Genomic DNA, 12,908 nt, shown 5'->3' with positions numbered 1-12,908 from the left:
TCAACACAAAATTACTACAGTCGATGCGTTTCATATGTATTTCAAAAAGTTTGGTGTCTTGCTCCTAGACAGACCCATTATGATTGTTATCATTATCATTGATAATTATATAGCTTATTTTTCACATCCTATGTGCGCGTATGTGTGGAGGGCAGCTGCTATGTACATATGTATGTCAAAATATGTGTTTGCATTGTGTGTGTGTGTGTGTGTGAGAGAGAGAAAGAGAGAGAGAGAGAGAGAGAGTTTGTTGGTAACATATTGGTGCGTGTACGTAACATTATGTAATGTGTTTTATAAACAGAGGCGTTTTGTAAAGAGCAGATTTTTGGATAGTGTGCTATATAACTATCCATTATTATTGTTATTATCATTATCACTCAGTGTTCACTTCATGTCTGACAGGATGGTGCGACCAAGATCCTCCACAGTCACATGCGATCCGCCAGCGAGAGCACGTCGGACGTCCTGTCTCCTCGCAACGCCACCTCCCCTGTTGGTCAGCAGCGCAGTCGTCCCCCCTCCAGGTGAGGACCTGTCTCACCTGTCCTGTCCAGTGTCCGTGTCTGTCTGTCTGTCTCCATCTCTCTGTCCCTGTTTTTTTGACTCACTTGTGTAAACAAAGTGAGTCTATGTTTTAACCCGGTGTTCGGTTGTCTGTGTGTGTGTGTCTGTGTGTCCGTGGTAAACTTTAACACTGACATTTTCTCGGCAAATATTTTGTCAGTTGACACCAAATTAGGCATAAAAATGGGAAAAATTCAGTTCTTTCCAGTCATCTTGTTTAAAACAATATTGCACCTCTGGGATGGGCACAAAAAAAAAAAAAAAAAAAATGAAGCCTAATTATATGCAAACTGCATTTACTGTTATATTTATATTTTTTGTATTCTCTAAACTTGGCACTTTGATCTGATATTCTGACCCAACAACAAGAGGAGTCATTATTATCATGTTTTGTTCAAACAGGAACTTCTTTTGCTAAGCATGGAATTTTTATTTATTTTGCAAACGTTTTGGTGCATATAGTAAAAAAGGGAAATTACTCTGTAATTAATGCTAGGGGACTTAATTTATCACAAGTGAGTCTTGAAGGCCTTGCCTCTCTTGTTGTAATGATTGTTGTTGCTGTTGAAGTTGACGGGCGCAATAGCCGAGTGGTTAAAGGGTTGGACTTTCAATCTGAGGGTCCCGGGTTCGAATCACAGTGACGGCGCCTGGTGGGTTAAGGGTGGAGATTTTTACGATCTCCCAGGTCAACATATGTGCAGACCTGCTAGTGCCTGAACCCCCTTCATGTGTATATGCAAGCAGAAGATCAAATACGCACGTTAAAGATCCTGTAATCCATGTCAGCGTTCAGTGGGTTATGGAAACAAGAACATACCCAGCATGCACACCCCCGAAAGCGGAGTATGGTTGCCTACATGGCGGGGTAAAAACGGTCATACACGTAAAATCCCACTCGTGTGCATACGAGTGAACGTGGGAGTTGCAGCCCACGAACGCAGAAGAAGAAGGAGGAGGAGAAGAAACTGTTGAAGCCATGACATGTGTGATGAGTTTCTTTAGTTACCTTCTTTGAATACTGAATGTCTGCCTGAAAAATGTAATGATTTTGGTATATCGGTCTTAGTCTGACATTCATGTGGGGAAAGTGGCCCTTGGCTTTATGTGAAACCTGCCATAACAATAATAATGATGATAATATTGTTGATATTTGTGGAATGATGGCCTAGAGGTAAGCGAGAGAATCTGAGCGCGCTGGTTCGAGTTACGGCTCAGCCGCTGATATTTTCTCCCCCTCTACTAGACCTTGAGTGGTGGTCTGGATGCTAGTCATTTGGATGAGACGATAAACTGAGGTCCCGTGTGCAGCATGCACTTAGCGCACGTAAAAGAACCCACGGCAACAAAAGGGTTGTTCCTGGCATAATTCTGAAGAAAAATGCACTTCGATAGGAAAAACAAATAAAACTGCACGCAGGGGAAAAAAATTTTTAAATAGGTGGCGCTGTAATGTAGCGACACGCTCTCATTGGGGAGAGCAGCTCGAATTTCACACAGAGAAATCTGTTGTGATAAAAAGAAATACAAATACAAATAATGCACAGTTATTCAGCGCTTTTTCTTAAGCAGAGCTGAAAGCGCTTAAAACTCATTGACTGTTAGGAACAAAACAATGAGATAAATCAATTTACATGAGGTGGCGCGGCAGAATCAGTTTGGCGTTCTGACTTCTGCATCAGTCAGCGTTCAGCAGGGACCAGGGTTTGAGGCCCCTTTTCCACTTGGTGTCGTGTCCCTGGGGGTGAAAGGCACTTTACTCATCACTCCACCCAGGTGTGAATGGGTTCCTGACTTGGGTCGGGGAAGGTTAACTCACTCAGTACGGCCAGTCCTCTCTTCTCCTCTACACAGACCCCTCGGATGTCCAGTGGGTGTCTCAATGACCCAACCTTTAGCTTCCGTCGTCAGAATTGTGGTATTCTTTGTCAACATTCACGTCTTCAGTATAAGAGCCTTCCGCTTGCGATAGTTTGATGATGGTAATTGGGGTGAAACGCTGTTAACGTCGTCTCTTTCGCCGTTCATATGGAGAGAGTTAAAAGAGCGTAAGGAGAGGACTGGGCCATGCCTTGCTGTGCCAAGCCATAGGCACAGTGAAGATAAGTTCACTGCCCCAACGGCCTAAAAAGGTCTAGGTGGCCGTTGATCTTTTACCCTAACCCTGGGTGTGTGCTCCTTTTCTTTTGTTGCACCCAAACCTTGGAATTCACTACCGTCACACCCTTCAAAACCCACATTCAAGAGAGCACTCGGAACATATCTTTTCAAACTGCATTTTTCTCAAGTAATACTTTTCCATGTATGTCTGTGTATTTGTGATTGTTATTTTTGTGATGCTTGGTGTATATTTTGACTTTGGTGAATGTTATGTATTCATTTTGCCCTAATTTGGGACTGTTCATACTTTCATGCGACTTGCTTTTAAATTTGTATAATTCATTGTAAAGTGGATGAGCCCATTCTGAGGTTGGGTGGGGGGGCAGGGGGGTTACTGCGCTATATAAATCTGCATTTTAGTATTAATATTTATGATCATTGTCCATGACAGAAACTACTTTTATGTCACTTACTCTTAGATTTGTATGATTTATTATAAAACATGGTGAACCCAGTCTGAGATGGGGTGTGGGTGTGGGGTACTGTGCTTGTAAGCCTGCATTTAAGAAAATATGTATATATGTACTATTTTTTTCTAATTTATGGATCATTGTACATGACAGCAACTCTATATCTCTGTTGGCGGCACACACACACACAGACATTTATGATCCTTGTACATTGACAGCAACTTTTTATCTCTGTCGTATGGCGCGCGCACACACACACACACATACACACACACACACACACACACACACACACACACACACACTCACACTCACACACACACGCAGAGACATTTATGATCCTTGTACACTGACAGCAACTTTTTATCTCTGTCGTGCAGCACACACACACACACACACACACACAACACACACACACACACACACACACACACACACACACATTTATGATCCTTGTACATTGACTGCAGCTCTTTTATCTCTGTCGTGCAGCACACACACAAACACAGACACAGACACAGACACACACACAGACACACACACACACACACACACACACACACACACACACACACACACACACACACACAACACACACACAACACACACACACACACACACACACACACACACACACACACACACATTTATGATCCTTGTACATTGACAGCAACTTTTTATCTCTGTCATGCAGCACACACACAAACACATACACACACACACACACACACACACACACACACACACACACACATTTATGATCCTTGTACATTGACAGCAACTTTTTATCTCTGTCATGCAGCACACACACAAACACACACACACACACACACACACACACACACACACACACACACACACACATTTATGATCCTTGTACATTGACAGCAACTCTTTATCTCTGTCGTGTGGCACACACACACACACACACACACACACACACACACACACACACACACACACAGACATTTATGATCCTTGTACACTGACAGCAACTCTTTATCTCTGTCGTGTGGCACACACACACACACACACACACACACACACACACACACACACACAGAGTTATGATCCCTTGTACATTGACGTTGTTTCTGTCACGCCACCCCCGCTCAGGCAAAGCGTGGGTCACCCGGAGGAGTGCGAGACGGAGAACATGAACCCGGAGGACATCTACAACTCCATCAAGAAGACCTCGGCCGACATCCAGAACCTCAGCCTGGGCACCAAGCTGGACGGCGGTTACTACGACGACATCAAGAAGAAGCGAGAGTTTGCTTCCCAGGACAGCGGCATCCAGGAACTTCGTAACGACAGTCCTGATGGTGGCGGCGGTGGTGGTGGTGGTGGTGGTGGTGGTGGTGGAGGTGGGGGCCTGATGGACTCCGGGCGGCGAGGAGGCGGAGGAGGGGGTGGTAACTTTCCTCACCACCACCACCCTTACAACCCCCAGCACTACCAGGAAGAGGTGGGTTGGAGGGAGGGGGAAGTGTGTGGGTGGGTGGGGAGGGGGGTTTGTGTTGGGAGGGGGAGAGGTGTGTGGGGTTTTTTGTGGGTTTTTTTTTTGGGGGGGGGGGGGGGGGATGTATGTGTGAGTTTGCGTGGGTGGTGGTGGGGTTTGTGTTGAGAGGTGGGAGGGGGGGTCGGAGGAAGTGATGTATGTATGCATATCTGTGAGTTTGCGTGGGTGGGTGGTGGTGGGGGTTTGTGTTGAGAGGTGGGAGGGGGGTGGGGGGGGGGGAGGAAGTGATGTATGTATGCATATCTGTGAGTTTGCGTGGGTGGGTGGTGGTGGGGTTTGTGTTGAGAGGTGGGGGGGGGCGTGGGGGGGGAGGAAGTGATGTATGTATGCATATCTGTGAGTTTGCGTGGGTGGGTGGTGGTGGGGTTTGTGTTGAGAGGTGGGAGGGGGAGAGGAGGAAGTGATGTATGTATGCATATCTGTGAGTTTGCGTGGGTGGGTGGTGGTGGGGTTTGTGTTGAGAGGTGGGGGGTGGGGGGGGGGAGGAAGTGATGTATGTATGCATATCTGTGAGTTTGCGTGGGTGGGTGGTGGTGGGGTTTGTGTTGGGAGGGGGGGGGGGGGGGGGGAGGAAGTGATGTATGTATGCATATCTGTGAGTTTGCATGGGTGGGTGGTGGTGGGGTTTGTGTTGAGAGGGGGGGGGGGGGGGGAGGAAGTGATGTATGTATGCATATCTGTGAGTTTGCGTGGGTGGGTGGTGGTGGGGTTTGTGTTGAGAGGTGAGGGGTGGGGGGGGGGAGGAAGTGATGTATGTATGCATATCTGTGAGTTTGCGTGGGTGGGTGGTGGTGGGGTTTGTGTTGAGAGGTGGGGGGTGGGGGTGGGAGGAAGTGATGTATGTATGCATATCTGTGAGTTTGCGTGGGTGGGTGGTGGTGGGGTTTGTGTTGAGAGGTGGGAGGGCGGGGGTGGGGGGGGAGGAAGTGATGTATGTATGCATATCTGTGAGTTTGCATGGGTGGGTGGTGGTGGGGTTTGTGTTGAGAGGTGGGAGGGGGGTGGGGGGGGAGGAAGTGATGTATGTATGCATATCTGTGAGTTTGCGTGGGTGGGTGGTGGTGGGGTTTGTGTTGAGAGGTGGGGGGGGCGTGGGGGTGGGAGGAAGTGATGTATGTATGCATATCTGTGAGTTTGCGTGGGTGGGTGGTGGTGGGGTTTGTGTTGAGAGGTGGGGCGTGGGGTGGGGGAGGAAGTGATGTATGTATGCATATCTGTGAGTTTGCGTGGGTGGGTGGTGGTGGGGTTTGTGTTGAGAGGTGGGGGGGGGGGGGGGAGGAAGTGATGTATGTATGCATATCTGTGAGTTTGCGTGGGTGGCGGTGGGGGTTTGTGTTGGGAGGAGGAGAGGTGTGTGTGTGAGGGGAGGGGTGATGTGTATATGCGTATGTGTGAGTTTGTGTGGGTGGTGGTGGGGGTTTGTGTTGAGATGGGGAGAGGTGTGTGTGTGTGGGGGGGGGATGTATATGTGTGAGTTTACGTGGGTGGTGGGGTTTGTGTTGGGAGGGGGAGGCAGGGTGTGTGTGTGTCCTGGGGGTGGGGTGGGGGCGGGAGGTACATGTATATGTGTGGGTGGTGGTGGGGGTTTGTTTTGAGATGGGGAGAGTTGGGGGCGGGGGGGGGGGGGGGTATATATGTGTGTGAGTGTTTATGTGTAATAGAATGTGAGAGAACAGGTGTGTGTGTGGATGTCAGTGTGTGTGTGCGTGTGCGTGTGTGTGTGTGTGCAAGGGTGTGTGTGTGTGTGTGTGTGTGTGTGTGCAAGGGTTTTAAAGGTTTTATTTCAAATTTGTATTAAATGATTATTTGCCTGTTTTAAGTGTTAAAAACTGATTTTGCAGAAACTGACACAGAGGTTTGTAAAAAAAAAAAAAAAAATTAGTTTTAGCTCTTTTGACTGAGAAAAACATTATTTCTGTAAGAGATTAATTAGATTTTTTTTAAATCGCAGCAGGGAAATTTTCCACCTGAATTTGGAATATAAAGTAAAAAAAATTGTGATTGTGGTGTTGTGTGTGCAGTCGGGTCTGAATGGGTTTGGCAAGTCCTTGCTGGGGGAGGGTGCTGACACAGGTGTGTGGCAGGGATCGCCTCTCTGTGCTTCTCTTGTTTTCGCTTCAGTGTAATGTAGCTTTCTGTCTCTGTCGTTCTCTGTTGGTTTTTGTTGTTGCTCTTGTTCTTGTTTTTTTTTTCTTGTTGTTTCTTTCTCTTCCTGTCTGTGTGTGTCTGTCTTGTCTCTTGTCTCTCTCTGTATCTGTCTCTCATTTTTTCTTTCTGTGTGTGTGTGTGTGTGTGTCTCTGTCTCTCTCTCCCAGTTCTCTCCTCTCTGTCCCTCTCTCCATCTCTGTCCATATCTCCCCCTTTCTATTTATCTCTCTCTTTCTCTCCCACTCTGTCCCTCTCTGTTTCCATCTCCCCCCCCCCCCCTCTCTCTCTCTCTCTCTCTCCCCTTCTCTGCCATCCCCCACCATCTCACTTCTCCCCCTGTATCTCTTGTTGCTGTCTCTGTCTGTCTGTCTGTATCTCTCGACAGTCTGGTGTGCGCTTCTGCCATGTGTATTCATGCTCTCTCTGTCTGTCTGTCTGTCTGTCTGTCTCTCTCTCTCTGTCTCTCTCTCTCTCTCTCTCTCACACACACACACACACACACACACACACACACACAGACCCTGTCGTCTCAAGTCTCATGTTCTATATGTATGTGACATTATATTTCCATGTGTTTGTATGTTGTTTATTTTTTTATTTATTTATTTTATATTATGTTTTCCTTTTGGCCATCTTTTCAGTTGAGAAAGAACCGTCCATGTCTGATGTGCTGAGAGAGCTTTCCAACCACAATGAGAGGTAAGAAGAAAGGTTGTTTTCCCTCCCCCAGCTTTTTGTAGTCATGGTTTTAAGGACTCTTTAACACCACTTTAACCCCCTGACTGCTAAACCTTGGTGAAATGAAATCAGCGTGGCATGGGGTTGGGAAAGGCGGTTACTGCTTTGTATGTACTTGTCAGTGGTGTAATTGGTTTTGTTGAAGAAAAAGGATGAAATGCCATGAGGATGAAATTCATATGAAATACGGTGACTGACAACCTGACCTGTAAACTCTGTGTTTTATCTCAGTGAGGGGACAGCCCTTCAGCAGTCAAGGGGTTGATTGATTTAACGTATCTTAGGTCTTTCTTTGTTGTTAAAAAAAAACAAAAAAAAACTGGCAGGTATTCAGCTCTGAAATGGTCCCTTTTTTGCTGCTGGCTTGATGGTATGCAGCATGATTTGATTTGACTTTATATCCCTGGGTTGTTTTCTGTTCATTATGAATCTTGATATGATTTCCACAAAGTTTTGTGTATTTCTTCATGCTGTCATTAATATTGCAATATGATGATGATGATCGTGATGAGTTTTTTCTGTGCTTTTAACGAAAACATTAGCAGGTTGTGACTTTGAATTATGGATGAGTAATGTTCATTGGTGGAAGGGATTGCTATGTCTGCCAGCTGTACTAGAGCCCTCTTGGCCCAGAGAGTGGGGATGTTACTTTGGCAGGACACTTCCCCACAGTAACCAAAGTCAAGTCCAGATAGGACAGACAGCAGTTGCCTCCTCTGCTGTTCTGATGGTCATGGTCGGACACGGCGTACATGCGTACAAGTTCTTTTCCATTATCATTCAGTCAGGCTTCAGTGGGAGTTAGCTTCATTGGCAGCGTGTGATGGGCGCAACAGCCGAATGGTCAAAGCGCTGGACTTTCGGTCTGAGGGTCCCAGGTTCAAGTATCCCGGTCATGATGCTTGGTGGGTAAAGGGTGGAGATTTTTTCTGATCTTTCAGGTCAACATGTTTGCAGACCTGCTAGTGCCTGAACCCTCTTTGTGTGTGTGTATGCACACAGAAGATCAAATACGCATGTTAAAGATCCTGTCATCATTCAGCACTCTGTGGGTTATGAAACAAGAACATTCCCGGCATGCGCACCCCTGAAAATGGAGTATGGCTGCCTACATGGCTGGGTAAATAAACGAAACGGTCATACACAGAAAATGTAACATGTCTATCTGAGTGTGTACGTGTGTATGTCAGAAATCTGATTGAATGACACATGAAACGAATGAATAGTGCCAAATGGCAGCCATCACTTAGCTCTACCCAGGTAGGCAGCCTATTGTGCAAATGACCCGGTGTTTGTAAAGTGCATAGAGCTTGGTCTCCGACCGAGGACAGGCGCTGTATATTATAAGTGCCCATATGAAATGAAATGAAATGAAATGTGTGTTGTGCAGGGTGCGAGAGCGGCGGAAGATGCTGGACACACTGTTGAAGTGGGTGAGGAACGGCGCCATCAGCGATGACCAGTGGGATGAGCACTTCAAGTCCATCCTCCTCATCCTCATCGAGACCTTCAACGACACGGACGTGAGTGCATGGATACCTGCTACACACACGTGTGTGTGTTTAGTTTCTTAGTCAACATTTTGGTGTGCGTACGTAACATTAATGTAATGTGTTTTGTGAACAAAAGTGTTTTGTAAAGCACATAGAGCAGATTTCTAGATAGTATGTTGTGTAAGTATCCATTAATATTCTTATTCCATGCACGCATGCACACTACACATGACGAACATATCAAGTCTACTTCCTCGTTCTCATTGAAACCTTCAGTGACATCAGCGTGAGTAGACAGGTACACACGCACGCACACACATGCAAGCACACATGCACGCACGCTTGACTTGTGCAAGCCCTGCTAATAGTTAGATTTCTGTCCTCCTTTCTCAGACTTGTGCAAGCCCTGTTTGCAGTTAGATTTCTGTCCTCCTCAGACTTGTGCAAGCCCTTTTTATAGTTGATTTCTGTCCTCCTCAGACTTGTGCAAGCCCTGTTTATAGTTAGATTTCTGTCCTTCTCAGACTTGTGCAAGCCCTGTTTCTAGTTAGATTTCTGTCCTCCTCAGACTTGTGCAAGCCCTGTTTACAGTTAGATTTCTGTCCTCCTCAGACTTGTGCAAGCCCTGTTTACGGTTAGATTTCTGTCCTCCTCAGACTTGTGGAATCCCTGTTTACATTTAGATTTCTGTCCTCCTCAGACTTGTGCAAGCCCTGTTTATAGTGATTTCTGTCCTCCTCAGACTTGTGCAAGCCCTGTTTACATTTAGATTTCTGTCCTCCTCAGACTTGTGCAAGCCCTGTTTACATTAAGATTTCTGTCCTTCTCAGACTTGTGCAAGCCCTGTTTACAGTTAGATTTCTGTCCTCCTTTCTCAGACTTGTGCAAGCCCTGTTTATAGTTAGATTTCTGTCCTCCTCAGACTTGTGCAAGCCCTGTTTACAGTTAGATTTCTGTCCTCCTCAGACTTGTGCAAGCCCTGTTTACAGTTAGATTTCTGTCCTCCTCAGACTTGTGCAAGCCCTGTTTACAGTTAGATTTCTGTCCTCCTCAAACTTCTGCAAGCCATGTTTACAGTTAGATTTCTGTCCTCCTCAGACTTGTGCAAGCCCTGTTTACAGTTAGATTTCTGTCCTCAGACTTGTGCAAGCCATGTTTATAGTTAGATTTCTGTCCTCAGACTTGTGCAAGCCCTGTTTACAGTTAGATTTCTGTCCTCCTCAGACTTGTGCAAGCCCTGTTTACAGTTAGATTTCTGTCCTCCTCAGACTTGTGCAAGCCCTGTTTACAGTTAGATGTCAGTCCTCCTTTCTCAGACTTGTGCAAGCCCTGTTTACAGTTAGATTTCTGTCCTCCTCAGACTTGTGCAAGCCCTGTTTACAGTTAGATTTCTGTCCTCCTCAGACTTGTGCAAGCCCTGTTTACAGTTAGATTTCTGTCCTCCTCAGACTTGTGCAAGCCATGTTTATAGTTAGATTTCTGTCCTCAGACTTGTGCAAGCCCTGTTTACATTTAGATTTCTTTCCTCCTGTCTCACAGAAATCGATGCGGATGGACGCCCTGATTGTGTTCCGCTCCATCCTGAAGCGACAGGCGGCACGCTTCAAAGACTATGCTGAGCTGACCATCCTGAAGATCTGTGAGGCCCACAAAGACCCTTCCAAAGATGTGAGGCCTTTTCTCTCTTGCTGTGTGTGTGTGTGTTCGTGTGTGTGTGTGTGTGTGTTGATTTGTGTGTGTGTGTGTGTGTGTATGTTGATATGTGTGTGTGTTGGCAACAGTTGTGTGTGAGGAAAATGAGAATAAAAAAAAGACAGAAGAGAGAGTGTGTGTGAGAGAGAATCTGTATGTGAGAATGTATGTTAGAGAAAGTGTATGTCAGAGATAAAGTGTGTATGAGAGACAGGGTTTTTGTGAAAAAGATAGAGTGTGTGTGTGTGAAAGAATGTGTGAGACTGTGTGTGTATGTGTGAGATTGATAATGTGAGAATGAGTAAGCAAGGATAAATATATGTGAGAGAGAGAGAGAGACTGTGTGTGACTTGGATACAGAGCTGGGAAATTGTGTCTGGAGTGAGACAGAGGGCGTGCATAGAATGGAAGAGTGAGCAGGGAACATTGAAAATTATGGAAAATACAGAATTGCGCTCAGTGTGTATATCTGTGTGTGTGTGTGTGTGTGTGTGTGTGTGTGTGACTGATCATTTATACAATTGCTGACAAGCCTGTGTACTTCTTCCAGCATCAGTGTGTGTAAGTGTTCGGAGAAGAGAAAAACAAAATAGACATACACGTAAAAATAGACTTCAGCATGTGGCTTAGGCAGACAGCAGCATGCAGAACTTAACTTCTTCTTCTTCTGCGTTCGTGGGCTGCAACTCCCACGTTCACTCGTATGCACACGAGTGGGCTTTTACGTGTATGACCGTTTTTACCCCGCCATGTAGGCAGCCTTACTCCGTTTTCGGGGGTGTGCATGCTGGCTATGTTCTTGTTTCCATAACCCACCGAACGCTAACATGGATTACAGGATCTTTAACGTGCGTATTTGATCTTCTGCTTGCATATACACACGAAGGGGGTTCAGGCACTAGCAGGTCTGCACATTTGTTGACCTGGGAGATCGTAAAAATCTCCACCCTTTACCCACCAGGCGCCGTCACCGTGATTCGAACCCAGGACCCTCGGATTGACAGTCCAACGCTTTAACCACTCGGCTATTGCGCCCGTCAGAACTTAACTATGCTTGGTGAAAACTCATTAAACGATTAGCGTTACTAAAATATGTTGTGAAAAAAACGAGGTGGCTGTCTGTAATGAAGTAGGCGAGTTCACTGACAGTTTGCACCCACCCTGTGTTTTTGGGTTGTCGAGTTGCTTGCTAAACCATGACACTTTAGCTCCTTATTACCCACTGAAGCTTTTATCAGTAACTCTACACATTGCCCCAGGTTTAGTAGGATACTGCATCATGAATATGCTTCAGACTGCTTTATGTGTGGTGTATGCGTGTGTGTGTGTGTGTGTAACTGTAAGTGTTGGTGGGTTGGGAGGGGGAGGGGAAGGGGGGGGGGGTCACGTGCATGTGCATGTTAACTCCAGACACTGGATTCAGTTAGTGAAATTAATCGTAACCCCTTCCAAAAAATTTTACCAGTATTGGTTTTTTTGGTTTGGGGTGAGGATGGATGGAGGTTGTTGGTTGGGGAAGGGGCGTTAGGGGGTGGGGGGGATAATACATTTTTTGATTGCTTTACTTTTTGTATGTGGCTTTTGTATACTGGATGAATAACATATAATGTAAGTTGAGTTGTTTTTTGCCTCCTTTTTTTTTTTCCCAAAGAAAAACAAGGTTGAGTTGTTTTTTGCCTTTTTTCTTTCTTTCTTTTTTTCTTTTTCTTTTTTTTTTTTCCAAAGAAAAACAGGGTTCATGCAGTCGTAGGGGTCTGGAAAAGTCTTGAAAAAAGATAAGAACCGTTTCCAGGGCTGGAAGAAGTCTTAGAAATTCTAATAAAATCCTTGACCAGTACCATTCAACAAAGAGCTAAGTCCATTCAAGAAATATAATGAAGGAAACGTGTTGAAAAATTAGCATTGAAACCAGAATATCCACTGATCTCTTTTCATCAGCTGTGTAGCAGATGAGTTTTTGATTCAGTTTTGTTCAATGAAAACGTTTCAGTCTCATCTTAAAAAAAAAAAGAACAAAAAAAAAAAGAACAGGTACCGAATCTGGTTTGATCATATCTGTGACTATTTTGAATCTTAAAAAAGAAAAGGGAAAAAAGGATGGAAAAACTTCTGTGTCGGAAACCTTGAAATTTAACAGAAGGTGTGGAATTTAGTTTTGATGACATCTGTGACAGTTTT

The 12,908-nt window shown here is 45.4% G+C and overlaps 1 protein-coding gene across 11 annotated transcripts in view; it reads left to right on the top strand.

Moving 5' to 3' along the window:
* LOC143276500 (CLIP-associating protein 1-A-like) overlaps nt 1–12,908 on the top strand; it is a 238,099-nt gene that overhangs the window by 208,004 nt on the left and 17,187 nt on the right. For all 11 annotated transcript variants that reach the window (XM_076581029.1, XM_076581028.1, XM_076581027.1 and 8 more), the window contains 6 exons: nt 406–527; nt 4,254–4,605; nt 6,681–6,732; nt 7,449–7,506; nt 8,936–9,068; nt 10,578–10,706. In XM_076581029.1, the coding sequence (XP_076437144.1) occupies nt 406–527; nt 4,254–4,605; nt 6,681–6,732; nt 7,449–7,506; nt 8,936–9,068; nt 10,578–10,706 (846 nt within the window). The remainder of the gene's footprint in view (nt 1–405; nt 528–4,253; nt 4,606–6,680; nt 6,733–7,448; nt 7,507–8,935; nt 9,069–10,577; nt 10,707–12,908) is intronic.

This window comes from Babylonia areolata, chromosome 32 (assembly GCF_041734735.1).
Source record: "Babylonia areolata isolate BAREFJ2019XMU chromosome 32, ASM4173473v1, whole genome shotgun sequence".
Taxonomy (NCBI): domain Eukaryota; kingdom Metazoa; phylum Mollusca; class Gastropoda; order Neogastropoda; family Buccinidae; genus Babylonia; species Babylonia areolata.
The sequence above is the reverse complement of the archived record's forward strand: the minus strand, read 5'-3'. Positions and strand labels throughout refer to the sequence as shown.